General features: G+C 39.7%; 1 protein-coding gene across 4 annotated transcripts in view; it reads left to right on the top strand.

Annotated features, from left to right (window-relative positions):
• Positions 1 to 24015, top strand: part of CCNY (cyclin Y) — a 121950-nt gene that overhangs the window by 60184 nt on the left and 37751 nt on the right. The window contains exons 1-3 of one of the 4 annotated variants that reach the window (XM_057398869.1): positions 12902 to 12969; positions 17921 to 17981; positions 18752 to 18786. In XM_057398869.1, the coding sequence (XP_057254852.1) occupies positions 12967 to 12969; positions 17921 to 17981; positions 18752 to 18786 (99 nt within the window). In that variant the 5' untranslated portion in view covers positions 12902 to 12966. Of the gene's footprint in view, positions 1 to 12894; positions 12970 to 17433; positions 17615 to 17920; positions 17982 to 18751; positions 18787 to 24015 lie in introns of those variants that run through there. The other 3 variants (XM_057398868.1, XM_057398870.1, XM_057398872.1) reach the window with 3 other exon arrangements.

Raw genomic sequence — 24015 nt, 5'->3', positions numbered from 1 at the left:
ATTGTTGTTTGGCTTCAGGTGGGGTTTTTCCTGCTTTGAAAGGGCAGTTAGGGTTTGATTGGATATCTACTTCTATGCCTACACCACTTGCCAGTAAAACTTGTGCTGCAGTGTCAACTATCTGTTGTGTTTTAATGAAAAAATCTCTGGTGAGATTTGAAGTGAGGAGATGTGGTCCTGAGTGAAATGACTCATGGTATTTAATTCTTTTTGTTAGCAGATTTGACCTGGGCCTTCAGATTGGAAAATTCCATGTCTGCTTAGCAATTGCTTAAACATTTAATCTATGGTGTGATTAAATGCATTGCTGACAAGAGTACAAATTGCTTGTGATGTGGTTATTCTTCCCTGTCAGTAGATTCCTTCAGTACATTGTCTTGAAGGAGACTAGATGAAATCATCCTGATTAGCATGCTGCCTTAGGTATTATCTTTTCTGGTTTAATCCATTGTTTTTTCTGATTATCTTTTGTCATAGCAACTCTGAAAACAGTATTGTGTTGAGATATTTAATGTGAAGTAAATGCTCAAAGAATTGAATGTGGCTAGTTAAATTAGCATTTTCCAGGCAATAATATGAAGTGTTTGTCCAAAAATGTTACGTTACATATGGTCTGACATTTACATGTAGCTTTCCAATAGCCTTGGTACGTGGAACAACTCCCATAATCTGGAAATAAGATACTGCTGCTTAATAAATAACCACCACATAATGCCATTGTGACCCCTAAGTATATGCTCTTCTTTTTCTGCCTGTCTTGAGTGAGGCTTGGAGTCTGATCTGGAGAGCTATGGAGTAAGTGCAAAATGGCACTGTAATTTTTATAATGCCTTGACTTTATTCCTTTCCCTCAGTTCCTCATCTGTAATGGAATTACCAGCACCCCCTTTAACTTTTTTGGCTGTACTCTACATAATGTAACCTTGCACGTGTTCTCTGTGACACCTTTCGACCTTCCCCGTTCTTACCAATAGTGCAGGTATTCCTTTTCTGGGTTTCATTTGATATCTGCCTGGATTTAGAATGTCTGCATGACTTGTGGCTGATCAGGTTAGCCTCAAGATTTCAGTATTACATGTGGTTGCTGTGTATACATGATTGGGAAAATAAATAGGAAGTTGCTTTTATCCCTTTTTCAGTTGCCCAGAGCACACATTAAGAGCTAGAGTGTTGCAAGATACTGGATCTGAAACTAATTACTGCTCTGGGACTGAATGTTACTTATCCTGGGCACTGAGCCAATGTAATTTTGGGAATAAGTCCATCTTTGGGATGAGTTTGTGTATGATTTTGATTCAGAAGTAAATTTCAGACTTTTCTGTGGCTTTTTAGAGCTAATCACATATTCAGATTAATACAGTAAATGACAATGAAGATGGATGACAGTATTTTAGATCATTATAAATTCACAGCAAATAAGATACCAGTATCCTGCTTTTTATCACTCTGGAAATGGTGTCTCCTGTAGTGACAATTTTGCAGCATACTCAGATGCTAGAAGGTGCTTCTCCAAGATCAGCACTTAATGAGTCTGAGCTGACTCTGAGAACAAGTGTCAGTTAAGGAACTCAATCAAAGACTGAGAATAACTGGCAATTAAAGATCTGCAATTGGTTTCTTCAGAGTTTAATGTATCCTTTTATCCTTTATTGCTCCTTTTTCTTTGCCTGGTATATAGGATATATGAGTGTGAGTTAAGGGGTTTTTTTGATGCCAGATGAAAGACCTGCAAGGTAATGGGGTTTTAAAAGCTATGCTGTCTGGAGTATGGGCAAGAATTACATGGCTGCCTCTGAAGTGGGTATATGGTTTGCTAGCTATTGGATGTGTTGTGCCGTATGACTATAAGGAGGCTGAGCCTCCTGGGCTTAGGGACAGCTCTACAACTCAGTAGTGGAAGTGTTCAGTGGCTCAGTTATGTGTATATGCATGCACATGCATTTTAACTGGATGTGTTTATGGGCTTTTGCATACATTCACAAATGTGAGAGTGCAGTGATGAGAGAGGCTTTTAATTTAATGTCAGTTGCTTTTCAGTTTTAGGTGGCAAGCTGCATTTAGTCCTGATTTAACACTGTGTCTTGGTAGCATGGTAATTTGGTTGCCATGTGAATGCAAATCTGCAGGGGAAAAATTGAAAGCCTATCATTGTAGTTTACCAAGTATCCTGTGGTGTTCCTCAAAAATGATTGCAAATTGTGGTTTTGTATATTAAAAAAAGCCCTTGAAGTTACAGATGTATCCTTACAAGTGTTCTATAATACACAAGATTTTCTGAGAAAGCAGGATAGGGGTTTTTTCTGTTTATATTTCACAAATTACCTGCCTACTTTAGGTCACGCAGATCTGTAAGGAAGCAAAAGGAAAAATAAGAGATCCTGGAAAAATGCCATTTTCACTGGCATTTATTAAAGTCATTTCTGCAAGGGAATGAGGAAGGGTACGCCTGTCCTGCTCTGCTGTGTTGATATAAGGGCTCCTCATAACTTCAGTCACCATTATGAAGTTACTTTTTTATAGATGAAGAATTGAGCTCCAGCTCAAGCTCTTGTGCTGTGCTTTGCAGAACATAAGATCCTTAAGGTCATTCCATTGCATACCGATCCACATGGCAATAATGCTTGTGTTTTGAGGAATGAGGAAATGCATGCACCTTGGTGCAAAGCTGCAGGTAATGCTTCAATCGAAGATTCAGATTTATAATGTCAACTCAGCTGTGAAATGATGATGATTATGCTGCTGACTTGGTATTGATCTGTGTCTTCCAGTAAAACTGGTTAACTTTGCTGGAGGTTAACCCAACACTTCTGCTGACTAGTGTGTGTTTGACTTAGTGATAGGTAATTCCCTGCCAGCTGCTAACCTCTGGGTTAAATCTGTGGCAGGTGTGCCCGAGATCACAGCAGGCTTCATCTGGGGCATTGATGGCTTGATGCCTCTTTGGTGGAGAGCATAGTAGTACTGTTTGATTGTTTTGAAGTGACAAGCAAAATAATGTGGTATGGCAACAGCTGGTGTCATTTGTTTATGTCTGTAATGGTACTGTGTTTATAAATCTCTAAAAGATGTTACATGCATCATACTAAATGATTATCGTAATGAGTTGTAAGTGAATCATAATGTATTTTTTATATATTTATGGGAAGAAAAATAAGATTTTATTTAGTTATTAATAATTTTATTTTAAACTCTTTCACAGCTGTTTATATTCCATTGTATCTACCTTCAGATCTAATAGGGCAGAGTAAATTAATTTTAAAGGGGTGTATAGGTGAAGTAAAAATGCATTAGGGAAAAAGCATTTGTGGTGCTCAGTGTCACTGAGGCATTAGAGAAATGCAGAATTTCATTTTGAGGTTAATAGGACAGTGGCTTTGTTCCTTTTGTTGCTACACATGCCTTAAGTGGCGCACATTGACAAAAGGAGGCAGTAGTAGGGTGTTCATAAGCCCCACTGGAAAGAGATGATGAGGCAGTCCAGGGGGGAACATTCTGCTGCCTTATGTAGAAATGCACTTGGAATGGAGAGGTGTTTCTAAAGGGATGCATGCCGATACGATCACAGCTAGCGTGTGTTGGCTGGCTCGGTGTCATTGAATGGAGGAAGGCTATTAGGAGAGAAGGTGGAACTGGGAAACTTGAGTACCGTGTTCTCAAGTGCCAAAGAGTGGTGTTTAGTAACAAAATGGAAAGGTCATTAGTGAGAAAATGAGCAATGATGGGGGATGCACAGCAAAGTGTAGAAGTGCAAAGCAAGATACACGCTTTTTATGTATGCACTGTAGTTCCCATCTTTATCTTGCATTTCTTGAGGGCAGCCATATCACGTATGATTACTGAAAAAAAAACCATTTTGTGGGAATGATTTCATATTATTGTTTCTATTACTTACAATATTCAGAGCAGACCATGCTTCTGAAAATATGATGGCAAGCCTTGCCCCATCTTTATATTCCAGCAGCAGAACTGAAACATCACATGCATTTCCTTGCCTTTTGGTAAGCAGCTTTAGGCCAGCTGCACTTGGCTTCAGCTTTGTTTCCCTGACACTGTGTTCATCCAGACGAGCCTCCCCTCTGAGGGAGGGAGGCTGCAGTGTCTGCTTGGTCTTCTGCTGGCCACCTCAATCTGCTGGGCTAAAACCTGCATCCTACTTGATGCCAAGGAGTCAGAAGCGATGTGGTGGTGTGAGTGGATAGGTGATGCATTTTTTTTGTTTTCTTAACTTCTGTTATCTTTTATATCACTAAAACTTTTAAACTTCATCTTGGTTTCAGTTAAAGCAAAAATGAATAAATGCAGTACTGAAACACCTGAAAGACATTTGTGAGATGTATTTGAGATGGAAAAGGTTTATTAATTGGTATCTTTTCTAAACTTAAGGGGATGTTAAAGAGGCTTACATGTCACGTAATGTCAAATGATTTAATTTGCTCTCGAGATGTTTCTAGTTAGTTGGGAAAGACTCCTGTGAAAGGGAATACAAATCTTGAGAAATGATACAGAACTAAAATTCCTGGATACAAACCTTGTTCTGAAAAGAGTTATAGATGTGATTTTTTCCTTCTAGAAGAGAAAATAAATACAGCTGTGTCCATGAGAACTGCTTCGTGTTGTAACTTGTCTGACTGGTCAGGAAAAACCGTACAGAAACAAGCATTATTTGCCACAGAGGGCTCCTTTTATTGATGAACTGTCTCTGTCTCCCTCAAAGGCCATGATCAGAGCAGAGCCTGGAATGGAGTCACCATGTAATTGGAGCTTGCTGAGAAATGTCATGCCTGTCCTTTGCTTGGAATGGTACTCAGAGAATACTGTAGCTCCAGGGTAGCAAAGATCACATCCAAGTTTTTCCAGCGACCTAGCCAAACCTGAACGAGTTTACCCTTCCAGCCAATTGCCTCTTGAAAACCTTCCAATTTCCAACTTTCGTTTCTTTTCATAATCACTGTTAAAGTTTACTGGAACATTATCATTAACATTCATTCTTACAAGAATACAGCAGGCAGTAACACAGCTGAGAGACATTTTCATTAGGGGTAGGTTAGCTGCTGCTCGCACTAGACATGAATTACTGTAAAAAGGTACAGAAACATCTTGTGGTCTGACACTGATAAATCTTCATGCTGTGATTGTGTGATGTTTAAATGGCATAATCTGAAACTTCTGGTAGTGGATCTCGCATCTTGGAAGCTTTAGTGTAAAAGCAGACGCAGTTATTACTCAGTGGAGTCAGCCTATACAATTCAGTCTTTATTTTGGCTTGAAAGCTATAAAAACTTCTGAACAGAAAGTATCCCAGTGCCTTATTTATTTATTCATCCCAGTGAATTATTTTAGTCCCAGTGCTTGGCACATCCCATGTTTTAGGGACATTAATGTACAGAAGTCTCAAATGGAAACTTTAGTACTAGATTTAGTGTTATGGTTTTCCAAATGTAGGATTGTATCATGGCTCCTTTGCATAAATTATGATCATGTAAAATAAAGTCTAAGAAAATGGATAATAATTGTGAGAGATTGCTTTCTTCAGTCTTGTTTCTTTGCTCTCTGTTCTTTTAATCTTTGGTTTTTTTCTTCATTTAACTAGAGACAGATGAGGGAGATTCTCTTAGCTGAGGTGTCCATTTAACTCTTACCAGCTCCTGAGGAAATTATCACAACATAATAGTGTTTAAGGGAAAAATTTTGTTACTGTACATTGAAATGGCTAATTGCTGTTAATAGAGGGGAGCAACTCACCAGAGTAAAAGGGAAGTGGAAAGGCGTGAGGTACACTGGAAGCTGGAGCAATTAACTTCATTCTTTCTGCCAGCAGGAGAAGTAACATTTCAGGTCCTACTGGTACCATGGAGGTGGCCTAGGAGAAGGAGGCACAGCTGTGCTATTCTGCAGCTGCATCAGAGCCTACTCAAAGCCCTGCTCTTTAGCATCTCCCTGAAAGCCCTTCCGTTCCCTTGGGTCACCTGTGCTTCCCTTTCCTTCTGCTTTCCAGGCAATTGTTTTCTCTTACCTTTCAACATGCTTCATGGAAGGGTGTAGGGCTTAATCACTGCTTGTTGCTTGAATTCTTTTAATTCCTTGATAAGCACCTATGTGGTGTTTTTGTTGTCTTACACCCACCAGGCCATACCAGGCAGTCGCTCTGTAATGTCAAGCTGTGGGTGGAGAAAAAATGATAAAGCAGTTAAGTGATTTGTGTAGTGCCTGGTCAGTTGCAGTTTCCCCTGTGGCATGCCCTGGACAAGTCTGTTCTTACGTGAATTCCCTTTAAATGACTAAAAAGGCACGTGATGGACAGGGGTAAAGCAGTTGATGTCATCTACATGGACTTGTGTAAAGTGTTCGACACTGTCCCACATGACATCCTTGTCTCTAAATTGGAGCGACATCAATTTGATGGATGGACCACTCGGTGGATAAAGAACTGGCTGGATGGCCCCATGCAAAGAGTTGTGGTCGATGGCTCAATGTCCGGCTGGAGACCAGTAACGAGTGGTGTCCCTCAGGGATCGGTGTTGGGACCGGTCTTGTTCAGCATCTTTGTCGCTGACACGGACAGTGGGATTGAGTGTGCCCTCAGCAAGTTTGCTGATGACACCAAGCTGTGTGGTTCGGTTGATAACGCTGGAGGAAAGGAATGCCATCCAGAGGGACCTCACCACACTTGTGAGGTGGGCTGATGCCAGCCTCATGAGGTTTAACCATAACAAGTGCAAGGTCCTACACCTGGGTCAGAGCAATCCCAGGCACAGCTACAGGTTGGGCAGAGAAGAGATTCAGAGCAGCCCTGCAGAGAAGGACTTGGGGGTGTTGGTCAATGAGAAAATGAACATGAGCTGGCAGTGTGCGCTCGCAGCCCAGAAAGCCAACCGTATCCTGGGCTGCATCAAAAGGAGTGTGACCAGCAGGTCGAAGGAAGTGATCCTGCCCCTCTACTCTGCTCTTGTGAGACCTCACCTGGAGTATTGTGTGCAGTTCTGGTGTCCTCAACATAAAAAGGACATGGAACTGTTGGAACAAGTCCAGTGGAGGTCCACGAGGATGATCAGGGGACTGGAGCATCTCCCATATGAAGAGAAAGCTGGGGCTGTTCAGCCTGGAGAAGAGAAGGCTGCGTGGAGACCTCATAGCAGCCTTCCAGTATCTGAAGGGGGCCTATAGGGATGCTGGAGAGGGACTCTTCATTAGAGACTGTAGTGACAGGACAAGGGGTAACGGGTTAAAACTTAAAACAGGGGAAGTTTCGGTTGGATATAAGAAGAGAATTCTTTCCTGTTCGGGTGGTGAGGCACTGGAATGGGTTGCCCAGGGAGGTTGTGAATGTTCCATCCCTGGCAGTGTTCAAGACCAGGTTGGACGAGGCCTTGGGTGATATGATTTAGCGTAAGGTGTCCCTACCCACGGCAGGGGGGTTGGAACTTGATGATCTTAAGGTCCTTTCCAACCCTAACCATTCTATGATTCTATGTGATACCTCATTAAACTGATCACAGAATCATAGAATACCAGGTTGGAAGAGACCTCAAGGATCATCTGGTCCAACCTTTCTAGGCGAAGCGTAACCTAGACTAGATGCCCCAGCGCCCTCTCCAGCTGAATCTTAAGTGTCAAACATTGGGGAATCCACCATGTCCCTGAGAAGATTATTCCAGTGGCTGATTGTTCTCAGTATAAACAATTTTCTTCTTGTGTTCGATCAAAATCTGCCCAGGAATAACTTGTACCTGTTACCCCTTGTCTTTTCCATGTGACTCCTTGTAAGAAGGGAGTCTCCATCTTCTTTGTAGCCACCCTTTAAATAATGAAACACAAGTGAAGCTATCTCTTTCCTTAATGATAGTGGTGGTTACGCAGTGGCAGTGATAGATAGCCTATGGTCCCAGGGGTGCAGGGAAGGAAGGAAAGTAATTCCACCAGATTATTTCAGAGATGCCTAAAATAAGAGTTTACTTAGTTCAGACTTTAGTCCGTTAGTGAATCGGCATCAGAGCTTTGGCGGTGCAAACTTACCCAACTTTCATTGTTCAGAAGGAAGGAAATAACATTTTTCTCATAAACACATTTTCAGACCTGCTCCCTGTGCTGCAGCCCACGTGCACTGTTACAAAAGCAGCAACTGTGTTGGTTTTCCTGTTTGTGTCACAGCAGAAGCTTTGATGCATGTTGCTCAGAAATTAGTTGCTACAGCACCCATCCCTCATCCTCTCGTGGTGTCTGTTTCTATCTCAGTAGACTCGTGAGTTGGAGAAACAGTTGTTTTTCTCTGTTAAAATTTTGCCATGAAACATTTAGCCTCATCCTTTCTGGTTTTATCCTGCCTAACATATTCTGACCACAAGTCTGAAAATACAGCTTGTTCTGAAGAATTGCAGCAGAGTTTGGTGCAGTTTTAGAAAGTTTACAGATGTGCCGCTGGAATTTGCTGAGGTTTCGTGCTTAATAATTTAAATATTGCTATTTCTGAAGATTTTATAGAACTTAGGCTAGAGCCCACTGGGATCATCTGATCTGACCTGCATATGAATCATAAGACAGTAACTTGCATGTAGTTATTATTAAATTGAGCCTAAATACTCATGCTGGACTAAAGCCTAAAGATGTTTGGCTGAAGCAACCTTCTTGAAGGGGAAAACATCGCAAAAAGTTGAGTGCATGTGCCTTGTTGTGTTGAGCTTCAGTGACTAATTATCCTCCCTTGCGCGCACACACACACACACACACACACACACGCCCACCCGCACACACAGAGTTCATAATTAAGATCTTTCTGCTTTCATTTTCCACTGGTTTTGTTATGTTGTGTGCTAGATTAGAGAGGGCTTTTAGTACTTATTCTTCCCCTGTGAAGGAGCAAGTGAACTGCAGGCACCTCCTAGTTTACCTTTCTCATAGCTAAATGGTTTGAACTCAGACTATCATTTGAAGGCATTTTCTGCAGTCCTTCAGTCATTCTAGTAGTTCTCCTCTACACTCATCTGAACTTTATTCTTATCCTACTAAAAAATCCATACTGAAGCTATTTCAGTGGTTTTGGTTTCAGTAATGCTTTTTAAGATATTGTTTTGAGATTTAAAATCTTGTCTGAGTTTCACCCCAGATCTGAAGCTGAATTGTTCTACTGTTCATTTCTTTTTATGTCTATATTTGAATACAGTTACTGTGGCATTAGAAGCTAAGTTCTCGCATTGTACATGGTGAACCTCATTGTGGCCTTCTGGTGGTTGTCTTAAACTACTTAAACTTCAGCACAGTTATGTACCAAATTAAGTTATATGCAAAATCTACTTCTGACTTCCCTTTGCCTAACCAAAAATTAGGTTTAAATTCATCTGTATAGATATGCGCATGTGTATGTATACATGTGTTTATAGGCACACACCTTTGGTTTGTAATCCTGAGAAAGTGAAACCCCTGAGATTTTCAAGGTGTATCGTAGCATTTAGGTGTTTACAGGATGGGAGTTACAGTTTGCAAACTCAACAGCCCTTTAGTAATGAAAAAAGAAAACATGATCTTTGAACTATGAAAATCTGTAGGAAAACATTCCACATTTATTTAACTGGCAGGAACATCTGCAGTGAAAGATCTTTGATTCGGACTGTCTGTGAGACGGTGACTTTTTCTTAAAAGCTAATTTTGGAGTGCAGGGTAACTGCTGGAAGAAGTAGCCACTTTAAACCTGTCCTTTGTAATGCTGTGATGAGTCATAGAGCAGACTGCTAGCAATGGAGAAAATTTTTGTGCAGATTGCAGTAACTGAAATTCTGGATCTCATTTTCCTTTCTCTTTAATAGCAGATGTTGCTTTTCTGTGTTTAAATCTCTCTTAATCTTTGAATATTCCATTCCCAAATGGGTAAAACTTTCATATTATGATTGGTTTTCATGATACTTTTAAAATGCTCGAAGGAACTACTGGTAACATTAAAGCAGTATGAATATATTATTTTCTTTAGGATGGAGGTTACCTTTTGATGGAGAATGCCCTTTGGTGATGAGTTACTAGTTTCAGATATTTGTGATCTCTTTGTTCTGTAACATGGTTTCTAGTGACAGATTTGTGAGAATTTTTTTCCATATTCAAAAAGGCATTTGTCTTCAAGTTGTACAATAAATTAAGACATTTGAGATCAACCAGAGACAGAAATCTTATTTGTGTGTTGTGTAGTTTCATCCATACTGCTTCTGTATGCCAGCAGTGGAGGCCTGGAGTCATATGGTCCCACAGGTAGCCTGTGGGATAATTGGATTTGCCTAATTCTTTTACCTGGAGTAGCTGGGAGTGATTGAGTTGCAGGTACAGCGAGCAGTCAGTGCTTTCTTCTGCCTGCAAGTCCACAAGGCTTATGCTGTTCCTCAAAGGGAGGGGGGGGAGCCAGCCTCTCTCAGCAGCACTTTTCTTCTGCTAGCCACCTCACACTGGGTAACCTGCCCTAGTGGACTTTGCCACAGCCCATACCCTCTGATTTGTGTCCAGGCAATTTGAGAAAGAGGGATGTGTTTGATGGCTGCTGTTGCTGGGGTTGATGTGAGAGATGGGATGTGGAAAACAGACACGTAGTGCTTTGTGGGGTTCAGCACAGGAAGGGAGCTGTGGTCACTGACTGTCAGTGGGTAGCTGCCTCTCCCAAGATGGTTCAAAATGCCTGGTCTGGCTTCGGCAGCTGCCGAGATTGGGTTTTGCTGGCCTTTCAGCTTCTGTCAGAAGAATAACAGCTTATCCAAGAGGCAGTGCTTTTAGGTAGTTCTTGCTTTTTTTCCAGAAAGACTTTAAGTCCTCTGTTGGTTTACTGCTTTTGCATAATAGCCTTTTATAACACAGGAATCGTAAATAGTTGCAACTTGACTGCAAGATGTGGAAATCGGTTTTCTTTTCTTTTCAGCCCTGCAAGCAGGCTGTAAGCCTGTACCAGGTTGTTACAACTCTCTGAGCAGACAATTTTCTAGGCCTGAAGGAACATTTCTCTTGTTTAGGGGCAGTGTTTTGTAAGCTGAGTTCAGCTTCATGTTGCTGGGCCTGTTTTGATGACTGAATTTGCATTGCTGTACCTCAAAAGATTTGTAGAAAAATAATCTGTAGTGGTTAAAAAAAACCAAAAAGGGCATTTTTTGTTTCTGGTAATGTGTTGTGCTGTTTGATAGAAGATAAAGAGGATGATAAAAGACAATGCATTTTGCCATTTAAAAATGCTGATTACTTAATGAATTGCATGTTAAATTCAACTTAATGGAAAAATTATCTTGAAATGGAAAACAATCTTTACCAGCACTATATATTTCATGATTTTTTTATTCTCTATAGCCAAATAAGATGCAGAAAGTACCAGGAAAACATTCTTTCTTCTTCACAGTGCTTTCAAGTCAGAACTCCTAGTATTAAAATGATATTCCTAGAATCTTCTTCAACCTTGGCTGCAAACCATGGTTTCTGGGAGGATCAGAATTACTTTTCCTTGAAATTCTTAGATTTCTTTTCCTTTGTGGCTTTGATAAGAGTAATAGGAAGCTCCCTTTCCAACTGAATAATTGCTCTTCTGTGTTTCTGGGTTGTTCTTTGTAAGAAGATCTTGTTTATTCCGGAAGTTACATCCAGGTAGCAGCAGCATGTCAGGCTGCTCATCTCATGGGTTGCAGAATGCAGGCAGATGAAAAGGAAACCAAGAGAGCATAAGGGGGAAAATACAAAGTGTGTTTGTAGAGAGGTATTTGATCAGGAGAAAAAAAAGCAGGAAAGTGGAAGACGTCATAAATTGGTAAATAAAAGGGAAAAGGAGAAGAGAGTATGGTGATGGATAGTGAAGGAACAGGGAAAGCTGTAGGCAGAAGACCTTGACCCCTGAGCAGAAAGACTTACTTTTTGTTTTCATAAAACCTGAGGCTTAATTTACAGTTTTGCTGAGCTTTTATAGAGATGTGAAAGGGGAGTGAGAGAAATGTAGAAAACCTGGGATAATCACAGAAGGTAAACATATCAGTGCTTGTATGCAGTCTCATATAAATGCTTGTATCAACTGCAAGAGAATTTATTTTGCATCAAATGCAAGAGAGTGTAAGAGAACTAATGTTGAGATAGCCACACTGGGAGAGCAAGAAAATGCGAAAATGATGTGCTGTTTTTAGTAGCATGCTTTCAAGTGGATGCAGGCATGTAAGTTTTGACAAACTGGTAGTGGTGTGGAATTTGGGAACAAGTAAATTCAATGATTTTGACCTCAATAGGGAAAATATTCATAGAAGTTTCTATAAAGTGTGATAGATTTGAATCTTTAACCTGGTAAATGTTTTTTAGAACTGGTTTGTTGGTTTGGGTTTTTTTTTTGGAAGTTGTTACAGCAAGGAGTATGTTCATTTGTGAACTATGAGGAAAGTTCCAAGTTTTTATAATCTTGACCATTTGAAACACTGTGGCCTGGACTTTTTTAACATTCAGCTGCAATAACTATTTATTTTAATCACATCTAATCTTAGAAACCTGTATATCTACAGAGGGTTGCATATTTGTTTTGTGATACTTAATTCTTCTATAATTATATATAACAAGCTGCGTTCCTGTGCTTAGCAATGGCTTTGGGGCATGGTGGGAAGAACCTGACAGTAAATGGATAATTCCTGACTTCTTGTGTGCAAACTTCTCAAGCTGCTTTGTCTCTTTTAATGCAAAAGCAGCCCTTAGAATTGAAGTCTAATCCCAAAGCTGTGTTGATGCAAATGATTTGCATGCCAAAAAGAACCACTTGTGTGACGAAGGATTAAAAAGTTGGCTTCAAGATATGTTTTGTTTTACAACAGCTGCCTACGTATGTAAATTTGGTCTTATTAAAAAGAATGAGAAAATCTGTGTATGCCATTGGAAATCATAAATATTTTTGTGTTTTTCTTTCTTTTTTTCCAGATTTGAACATGGAATTCAACCCATCAGATCATCCACGAGCCAGTACGATATTTCTCAGTAAATCACAAACAGATGGTAGGTTACTGAATTTATTACAGTATTTGCTATTGCATTTATCTCTAACCCCTTTGTTAAAATGCATGGGATTGTCTTTTAATATATAATTCTCTTCCCAAACAAAGAGGCTTTTATGCATCATGTTAAGAGTTTAAAGAATCTCTAATTATTTATTTTGTCAGACCAGTAGTAGAAAGTGCAGGTTTGAGTTCTGTCATGCGCTGAAATTGTAAGTTCCAAGTAGGTATGGTATCAGAACTACAGATATGGATAAAGCCTAATATAACTATATTTTAAAAATGTTTTCCTTGAATCTGAAACCAAAATTTCCTGTGTAACTCTTTTGTTTTTGAAAACTCCAAACACTAGGACAAGCTTATGGGAAATGTGTGGAAAGTATTTTCTTCAGAAAATGCCAGTTTACATTGACTAAGAAGACAGTCCAGAGTTTCCTCCGAGGTAGCTGATACTGTAAATATCATGAACTCAGTACTAGATTTTAATAACAGAACAACATTCCACCCAAACTTTCTGTCTTCTTCTTTCATTATGGATTCGATATAATCATATATTTGCCTGGAGATATTTTTTCACTTGTAGACAAAATGATCTCTCTGGAGTTATATCTCCTAAGCAAGCCTCTTGATAGTAGAATAGAAGCCATTTATTCTGGTTTATTGATTCCCTGTTGAACATGTATGACATGTTGTTTTAGAAGTAGATGAATAATCAATGCAAAACACATTATTTTCTACCAAGACTTTCAAAGCAATTCCTACATTGTAATTCTGATTGTTCAGTGTGAATTCTTTGTCCTTCTTTTGCTGCCTATAAATGCCATTTTGATTTACATAGTAAATTCCAGTGTCAAATATATGACTTATAAATACTGTAGTTTTCACTTACTGTATATTTCTTGCTAATTTTTGCACAAGACTAGAACAAAGAGGATATACATTTATGTCCTAGTTGAAGAGTTAATTCTGTGAGTACCTCTGTTGCCCTTCAGTTGTACTTCTGAATTCAGCCCTGGTTCTGTCAATGCCTTATAAAGTGGGTTTTTCGTATTATATACCATTTTAACATGGTTTGGTAGTCTGTAAATTAATGATAATTTTTCTGTAGTACACTGTATTATGAACTTTGATGTCTATATAGTGTTTTGAGACTGTATAATCCCATATGGATGCTGTTTCTTGTTACAGCTTGTTGAAAAGAAGGACAAAAAGAAATCCCAAGTCCAATAATTAAAATTTTGACCACACCTGATGGTTATTCTCACTTGTAGTAATAATAATGGTTAATTTATTTCAGTATGGGGTTCACCATAAGCGTTTTTTAAAATGACGGTTTACAGCCGTGCAAAAGCTGGTCTGTGAAGCTTTGTTCTAGCTTAAGAACAAAGAACAACTCATTTTTGAGCAAGAGAGTGAATTTAGGGAAACAGTATGGAAATGTTATCAACGGGAGTGTAAGATCTGTTCAGCTATCCTTGATAACAGTGGAAAAAATCCAAAGACTATTTTGCCTGTACGAAAGAAAAAAGATTCTGTAAACGTTTCTCTACTGATGTATTGCCAGTAAAACATCCCATTCTGCTGGGACAACTCACAGTAGCAGATATTTTACTTAGCTGTACTTTGGGCCCCTTATGGAGCCAAGTGAGCTGTTGGAGTTACCACATTATTCATGGAGGTTGCCTGACACCAAAATGTAATAACGTGCTTGTTAAGGGGAAGATATAAGGGTTGTTTAGGATGTGTAGGGTTGTACGCTGACAGCCAGATGGAGTCTAAGGGACCCCTACAACTTCTTAAGACAATATAGAAGAGAAGAGCTGAGCTGGCAATATTGAGAACACCTTGTAGGCATGTAACTACCACTCTCCATCTTGTATAGTGATGGCCTGGCAAACCTTCCTGTTGACTGTGAGTGAAAATATTTCTATAGATAAGACCAGCAAACAATTGAAATACACAATGGATAGTTGAGGGGCATCAGGTCTCAAGGTTTTATCCAGGATCTGGCTGTGACTCTTGAGTGTCTATCTCATGTTTTTAAACTGGGAAACGGCCAAGTCTGTTGCTACATGCTGGGGCGACTTGGCAACATTACCTTCAGGCAATTGTGTGTATGGCTTTCTAGTAGCCCTGTACTCTCACAGCCTCACTGGTAATCACTGGACACAGTAGTGTCCTGGAATAGGAGCTGTGCTTGAGCTGCTTGTAATCAACATGTGGGTGAAGAGCAAGCAGACTACCCCAGATACAATGAGATGGGATAGGCTTCTCTGGATATTGAATGGTCTGAATTTCCCATTGTGCTTTGAAGCTCGGATGCAAGTCTAAGCATCTTAATTTGTCCTGTTTTTCTTACTAGTCTGCACCCTTAATTACCTGAGAGTTCAATGACTCTGTAGAAAAGTTGAAGACACAATAAATACTAATTTGACTCCTAACTAAAGTAACTTTTCTAAATGCTTCCAACTCTGTGGGAATTTTCTAGGTGCTGAATCATCATGAGTAATTCTCCAGGTTCAGGGAGCTAGTAAAGAATTTCCCCTTTTTTTTTGTCTTTTGTCACTCACTTTTGTGAGTGCTTTATGCAAGTTTTCCCTTGTTTGCTGACTTTGGCCTGTAAGTGGGGATGGTCTAGGGTACTGAAAAGCTGTGCACTATTTATTTAATGTGTGCTTGTGGTTAACCTGGGGTTTACAAAACTTAGCACTCTAATAATGTAACATCCTGTCCTTTTAATAGCAAGAAGGCAATGGTTGCTACTTCAGGGTGCTGATAATGGTCTTTCTTGAAAGTGGGTTACAGCCGTCCACCTCTCCTAACTTACATTAGGCTTTACACACACAGTTTACTGGCTGAATTTTTCAGTATTGGTGTAACAATGGGTTTCAGGCAAGGAGGATTTTGAAACTGTATTTATATAGTGGATAGAAGTGAATTAACCTGCACTTACTCTTTCATGTTGACTGGGAACAGTCTTCTGTCTTGAATAAAACGAAAAGAAATGTTTTGAAACTCCCAAAATGTGAGACATTTCGATTGATGTAATCCTCAAGGGTTTTGGTCTTTGATTCTGGTACGGGTAGCATTAAGGTGGTATATAGAAATTGCACAGAGTTCCTATTACAGCTCAATGAAGAACACGTATATACATAAATACACGCCCACACATACGTATGTGTGTGTATTTTCGCACTCATTTTTATTTCAAGATAATACATCTTCCTACTACTGCAGAAGTTCACTAGTAACAGTTGAAAGTGCCTGCAGAATAGGAACAGGTCGTTGACCTTTAAATGAGGAAAACTAAGACAATTTGGCAGCATCTCGGTCTCTACTTGAAGCATTCCAAAACTTTCAAGTTTTAAAATGTTAGTAAGAAAGTAGAAGTTTAATTGTTTAAACTGACTCTAAATCTGTCTAGCTTCATTTTCTCAAAACCCTGTGCTTGAAAGCCAAAAGTTTGAAGTTGCAGTTAGGAAATTATATTACAAAATGATGGTTAGTTATAACACTACAGTCCTGTCTGCTGAAGTCCACACTGTGCTGTGTGAGCTGTGCAGAGTATTTTTAGACTGAAGCCAATGGAATTACCCCTTTACATTCATTTTAGCTTGGCAAAACTGGCCTTTTGCCTTGTGCAATAATTGTCTTTCCCTTGTTTAAAGACAATTATTTCCCTTGTTTAAAGGGCGGGTTGAGTCACAAGGGAGAGTGGCTGTGACAAAATTGGTTTTTTTGCTATGCCCAATTTCCGATTGGCCTATGTTGTGGAAAGAGTTGAGCCTTACACTATGGCAGAGTGGGCCAGAAGTGCAAAAGCACAGCTGCCGCCTTGTACTGCCCTACCTGAGAATCCAGGCTGAATTTCTGTTGTATGGGGAAAATAAGGGAAAGGAGGTCAACATGTTGCTTGGAATAATGTGCAGCAGAAGCAGTGCTTGAGCAGGGAGAAGTGAGGGGTGTGTATAAATACATTACTATAGGCTTCTGGAGATTGGAAATAGCAGATGGGAATGAGCTATGAGTGATGTTCTTTTGTAAATACATGATTTCATGGGGAATTGAGTAATGGATACAAGGGAAAATACAGTCAAGAAAAAGTAAGGTAGGGAAAAAAAGTGATTAAAATGGAATTTGGAGTGTATGTGTAGCCTGTCTTTATAGGATTTTGTCCATTAGAACTTTGCATGTGGTATAATTGTGATTAAAACACTGTTAAATACTTAACTGTGTTCAAAATTTCATGGTTAATAGGTATTAATTTTCAGTTATGTACTCTTATGAGGTTTACACGCAGCTTATCAGAATTGTTTACTACCTGTATATTGCAACATGCAATACCAGACAAATACTTTGGCTATTCTTAGAAATTAATATCTACCATCATTTTGGTGTTTCCTTTTCAATTACTTCAGTCCTTTTCTGGTAATAAATGCTGTAAGGGGAACTAAAGTGTAGTGTAATGTTTTAGCAGGACTTAAGGTAGTTTAACTTTTACTAGGCAATCAGAATTTTCCTGCTGTTCCTGTTTAATTCTGTTTCTTATATAATGTCCGTAATTGTGGATCTGAGCATGTACTAAGTGACATGGCTAACATCTGTCATGTGTGATTCTCCTTTCTGCTCCCTGGGAGGAAAATTATGTAAGGATTTTTAAAAGTTTTTTCATATTTTCTTTTCATTTTATGTCTGCATTAAACACAGTTATTTTGCAGTATTCACACATACAGCCTTGTTTATGTGAGATCGCTTGCTTATAGTAAATCATGAATAACTGCTTCTCATCCAACAGGGAATGGACAGGCTATCCCACCATTATGAGCACTCTTATTTTGCTAAGTGTATTAGGTTGCACAGCTTTCAAATCATGGTATGCCAAAGTGCATTTAATCACCTACAGCATGAAACCATTTAAATCCTGAAGTTTGATTTGTGTTAGTTGCCTTCAGACTTGTATCTTAAATGCTGTGGTATTTTCACTGGAACAGAGCTCCACAGGCTCTCCATGGGGTGAGTTAATGGGAAAGTGCTTTAAAAAAATTAAACAGAGTATATTTAATCAGCTGTAATAAGCATTTGCCTGACAATTAAGAGTTTATATGTCTATCTCCCTTTTGTTGCTGTTTACTTTCTGAATATTTTGGCTAATTGTGGCTTTGACTTGCAACCTTTGCTTGTGGTGACTGGTTCATACTCGCCAAAGTAATATATTTTCATGCTTATATGTAACATCAGTAATAGTTTCAGGCTTGCACTTGATAATTATGGAAGGCAGTGGTGTAAAGCGAATGGTTTCAAGACTCCTCTATGGGAGTTAGTGCACAGTAAGCTATGATGAGAATTCGCTAACTCCGTGGTGTAGCTGTTTAGCTGCTTTCATGCCTGTAGTGTAGGCCACTTTGCAGCAAGGTACCTTGCACGAAGACACTGGTGGCTCAGAAGTACATACACAGAGAGCTGGTGAAGGATGCCTAATCCATTGCTAACTTGGGACTGTATCTTACCGCATATTAACTTTCCCATGCGGACCAACGCTTGCTGAAGTACCCAAATGGATGAGAATTTTAATCCGTCACCACACTAGTGAGCGTAAATGTCTTTGTGCGTGCAGATACATGTTCTTTCTGTGTTTGATATGTAAATATATTTGGTTAGTGTAAAAGCAGTTATAATGTTGCACATAGATAGCCTCCTGTTCTTTTTATTATAAATGGTATATAAGAAACTTAATCAGGAAAAATAGTCATGTAATATTTCTATCATATTTTGTGTTTTTGCAGTGAGAGAAAAACGCAAGAGTCTCTATATAAACCACGTAAGTGAAAATGCCTCGCTATGCAGCTTTCTCCTTGTTGTCTATATTATACAGTAAATAAGTTATCACACGTGATTTCTATACTGGTGAGAGGGTGCTGATGCTTCAAATGTCCCTTCTGCATCAGAATCCAGAAGTATAGGTCTTGGCTATTGAGTTAGTGGAATGGTGGATGTCTTGAAGACAATATCATGCTCACAACCAGTGTACATAGGTAACTGGTACCTGGGACAAAGAGCTGCATACATCAGTGTCAGTTGTAAAATTATTACAGAGCTCTCAAAACTTTAAAATGCATTTGTATGCAAGTTTGGTTTGGCAGAGAGCCGCAGCATTTCGTATTTACGCAGAAGTTCTGAAGTGCCTGACCAATGTTGATGCCAAGGTAAATGTGGACTGACATGTGCTACTTGCTGAGTATGAAGATGGGGGTTTATTATGCTTGTGTAACCCAGGCATTTTTCAGTTCAGTTCTCTTCTGCTTGAATCAAATTCATGGTGAAGCTGAGAGCAAATCCTCTGTAGCCTGCTTTGGACCAAGCTCTTTGCCCCAGTTAGTATTGTTTGTACTAGCAAACAATAGTTTGTTAGTACAAAGAAGCACCTGGAACCAGTGCATTTATCAGTGTGTTAAACCTTGTGCTGAAGTATCTGGAGTTACACCTCAGTAAGATTGAGGAGGGAAAGAACTAATTGTCTCCAAGTGGTATTTGCATTTAGGGTGAAATGGAGAGTTCTCAAAACTCTTCTCTATCTGTGAATATAGGTCGTGATTTCATGAATCATTTTAAAACCACTACAGTTGCTGAAAGAAACGGCTGTGATTTATAGGGTCTGTCTCACTTTGTGCTGGGCAAATGTTTGTGCAGATCCAGGTAAACTGGATTGGGGCACAAATGCAGGCATGGCTAAAAGCTAAAATGGATCTGCTCCTGTATGTGATTGCACCCTCAGAAAGGGAGGGAGGGGTGAGAAGGCAGGACTGCTTCGTTTGTTGGCAGAACTAGTTTGTTCTGAGTGTTTCTGCAGTTACTGCCTGGCTTCAAAAGCAAGCTGAGATTTTCAGTTTCCCAAGATTTTGAGAAGTCATGAGATACTGAAAGGCTTATAAAAGCCTTAAAGCTTGCCCCACAAGTTTAGCAGTACTTCTCACCTCCTGTTCCCCTGTGAAACGCTTCCATTGTTTACGGTACCTGTGAGGGTGGCTTGCAGTGCAGTTGTATTGCTATAAAATTACTTGTAAAGCTATTGCACTGGGTTCCTGTAAATTTAATAATGTGTGCTCAGGAACTTCCAGCATGCTTTGTAGCCTCAGACTTGAAAGGTTCCATGCAAAAAAAATAAATATTTAGACATTGCAGAGCAAGGTAATAACTGAATTTCTGTCACAATCTGCCTTGTGTCATGGATGAAATTCTCACAGGTCCTGAATTGTTTCATGTCATATGAAAGATGTGTTCTGCATTAGGCAGGCTGCAAGTGGATTCCTCTGGTGGATTGAACAAAGATGACTATTAACACATGCTGCTGGAAGCACACTATTGCAGTCCTTGGTATAAAAGATTTTTAGGCAATGGTGGCTTGTGCAGAAAAGGAAAGGATGATCAGATCATATCACTGAAATGTTGCACTGTTGGGAGCTCAATGTAGCAGCTTGTCCAGCTGATACCAGTGTAAACTTCCCTCATTAGTCTGGTTTACTGCTATCTTAAGTCTGACTTCTTTCTACTTACAAAGCACTTCTAAATTACAAGGCTAAAAATAGCCTTTACGAAGCCAAAGTCCTTACCGTGGCTTTTTCTCTGTGTCCCTACAAGTCAGTTAAATTCTTTAGCCAATGCTCATAGATAAGGTATATTTTCAAATGTGGCCTGTGATATTTAAGTTACTTCAGCAACCTGTGAGTATTCATTCAGCACCTCCGAAAAATTTAGTCTGCTAAAGCTGTTGCACAGACTGGTGATCATTTTTGAACTGGTTGCTGTGGCCTTTAGCTGGCAACTGTGTTTAGGTTTGTAGACTGCAGGGAACTATTTTAATTTTCCTAGAGAGCCTTGTTTGAGGACATAGTTAAGTTTAGCAATTGTGTGTGGCAAACGATGGGGAGTATTTGCATGATAAGTGAATTTATTATATACCCTATTAGTTGATCAGTTCTTTTCCATCATTTTTCAGCATGTGCTGAGTGCATTTGTAACAGGAGCTATTCCTACTCATTTATTTCCCTGTTGATGTGACTGCTTGGTCCCCATATCTGCTCTAGAGGAAGCAGGCCAAGAGGACCTAAATTTTGGAGCATTGTTTTGTCTTCTTTTTGCAAGAACTCCTCACAATAATGCAGTGCTCTTCTCTTTTATGGTTTTTCCACAATGTCATCTCTTTTCTAAGTCCTATATACTTATTTTGCTTTTGTGATAAATAACCATGATAAACAACAAAACATTTTTATCCTTTTGCTCAGTATCTGATTGGTTATTTTGCAGTCATTTCCTGGGTGATCAGGGAGGCTGGCTAGTAAGAGAAGCGTCAAGAAGTGCTTTTTCTTATTAGTGACTTGCTGAATTCTGTGTAGCAACAGATGGGAATAGTAATTTATACAAGTTTTGAAAAGTTACCTGTGAAAACAGTATCAGCTCTTCCTCATTTACAAGTCCACTTTCTCCGTATGATCACACCATTGTTCTTTTCCTTTCTTGCTTGCTTTTGTTTGTAGAGTGTTTTAATTGGGTGACTATTTGCTTTGATCCCCAAATACAAATGACAGGTTCCTGCTTTTATTTATTGTGTTGTCAAGGGCTGGCAGTTGTCCTGTTTCAGATTCACCTTGTCCGTAGGTGTGATGGAAGAAGCCAGCAGCTGTCTGGTTTTGGGTATGAAGAAGGCAAGGGGAAAGGGAAGTCAGGAGTGAGAGGGTGCTGTGGAGAAGTCTTTCCACAGAGCCCAGGGAGAAAGATGACAGGTTGGGGATGGTGCTGGATCCTTTGTATCCTTGTAGGTGCCGGCAGTTATCTATCTACCTACCTACTATGTACTTGGTGGTTTTGCTTTCTTTCAGCGTGGAGACCTCATAGCAGCCTTCCAGTATCTGAAGGGGGCCTACAGGGATGCTGGGGAGGGACTCTTCATTAGGTATTGTAGTGATAGGACAAGGGGTCATGGGTTAAAGCTTAAACAGGGGAAGTTTAGATTGGATATAAGGAGGAAATTCTTTCCTGTTACGGTGGTGAGGCACCGGAATGGGTTGCCAGGGAGGTTGTGAATGCTCCATCCCTGGTGTTCAAGGTCAGGCTGGATGAAGCCTTGGGTGATATGGTTTAGTGGGAGGTGCCCCTGCCTATGGCAGGGGGGTTGGAACTTGATGATCTTAAGGTCCTTTCCAACACTAACTATTCTATGATTCTATTTTAATTTCTAAACATTTGCAGCAGACTCTGCTTCCCCTTCCAACTGAACTGACAGTTGCTGTTTTTTTGTTTCGGTTTTAGTGTTGCTTCAGTGTGCGCTTGCCTTTTCTTTTAATCTGCTTAGTCAAGCTGCTCATGGGGATAAAGATGCAGACTGAGATAGAGGCGTTTCCTTTTTCAGAGAGGAGAGATTGCATCAGTATCTCTGCCTGTACAAGGAAAGCAAACAGGAAGACATGTTTTATGTTTTTTGAGGGTGTGGGTGGAGAAAAGAGTGAATGTTTTATTATTGTTTGCAGTAGCTACTTCTTTATACCTTGTGATTATTTTTTTGCAGGGGAAAGGAGCAGAGTAGGGGTGGAAAAGTTGTTTTCTCTATCATTTTTTTCTAGAAATTTTCCCTTTCAGAAAGTGCTTTCCTCCCTTCTTGACAAGATGTGCTCTTAATGTTGAATCTCTGTTCATGAGCTGTAAAAATAAGGGATATTTTTTGCACATTGGAATATTTCTGGGGGAAGATAGGGTGGGAAGGATAAAAGAGAAGAAAGATAAAAGGAAGTAATATCTCTCTTCTGCATATTTTTACTTTTTTTTTAATTCTGGAGACACTTCATTAACCTTGTAGCCACAAAGCTTGCTTCCTTTCAGCATCATCTTTAGGGATCTGGACATGACTTCCACTGTCTGCTACTTGACAACTGGAAGTTCAGATCCCAGCAGACTGATACTGTTTTTTATCATTCCAAGTGCAAAACCTAACATGTGTATAGACCAAAACTTTTTAGGCATTCTGGGGAAAAGTTCCTGGGCATGTAAGTGACACTGTGGTGATTCACATCAGAGGAAGTTTCTTCCCAGCAGCAGCCCAACTGATGGAGACTAGTGGAGAGCAGAGGGGTAGTTTGCTGTACATGGTTTGGCAGAAGCAATTTCTGTGAGCCTTTTTGCATGCTTGAAATGAGGTATGGTATTTACTTCTGTATAGCTCCCAAATTTTCATGTCAGATTGCCTAAAGAGGGTGTCCTGCTTCCCTATTGTAAAACTACTAGACACGTGACTGGTAATCAAACACTTTCAACTAGTGATTATAAGAGTAAATAAGATACATTCTGAAATGGGAGCATAGTTGGAAAATCAGTTTACTCTGTGAAACATGCGAAGCATAACATAAAATGTGAGATGTTGTTTTAAAGTGGACTGCCTAAGGCTGGCTGTTGTAAAGGCTTAAAATTGCTGTCCAATTTCCTTAAGATATTTTAATTAACATTCCTTCCTCAAAGAGAAGAACAAGAGAAACTGGAAGATAGATTACAGACTTCTCAGGTGCTCTTGAAGCTCTCCTAGAGATTGCTTAATGTGGGCTTTGCTCCCCTCCATAGCAAAATCACAAAAAAAACAGGTCTAGAGAGGGTCTTTATATGCCATCTGGCCCTATACTTATGCCATTCCTAACAGATGCTGTTCAAGCTTCTTCATGCTTCCAATAAGTTAGAATGAGCAGGTTTTCTTTAATGGCTTACCTAAACTTACAGTTTGAAATTACTTTTTTTTCTGGTATGTCAGCCCCTTGCTTCTTTTCCTGGCCTCTAGGGCGATGAATTGTACCTCTTCTCTAGCCTTGAGACAACAAGTTATATGAAATGACAAACTTTTGTAGGGGGAGGGAAAAAAGATAACTTTTGAGGTAGAATGAGAGCACACAGGAGAGTTCTTTTACAAGGTTGCTGTGCAGTACTTGCTGTGCTGGGAGCCTAGTAAGGTCCCTCTGGTCAAATTGCACAACAGTAGCAATTATGTGCTATGTAAATATAAGCCTTTGAGCTG

This window comes from Pezoporus wallicus, unplaced genomic scaffold (genome assembly GCF_028554395.1).
Source record: "Pezoporus wallicus isolate ANWC-B61680 ecotype Strahan unplaced genomic scaffold, APGP_CSIRO_Pwel_v1 contig_7866, whole genome shotgun sequence".
Classification (NCBI taxonomy): Eukaryota; Metazoa; Chordata; class Aves; order Psittaciformes; family Psittacidae; genus Pezoporus; species Pezoporus wallicus.
Note: the sequence above shows the minus strand (reverse complement) of the source record. Positions and strands in the feature narration are given on the sequence as shown.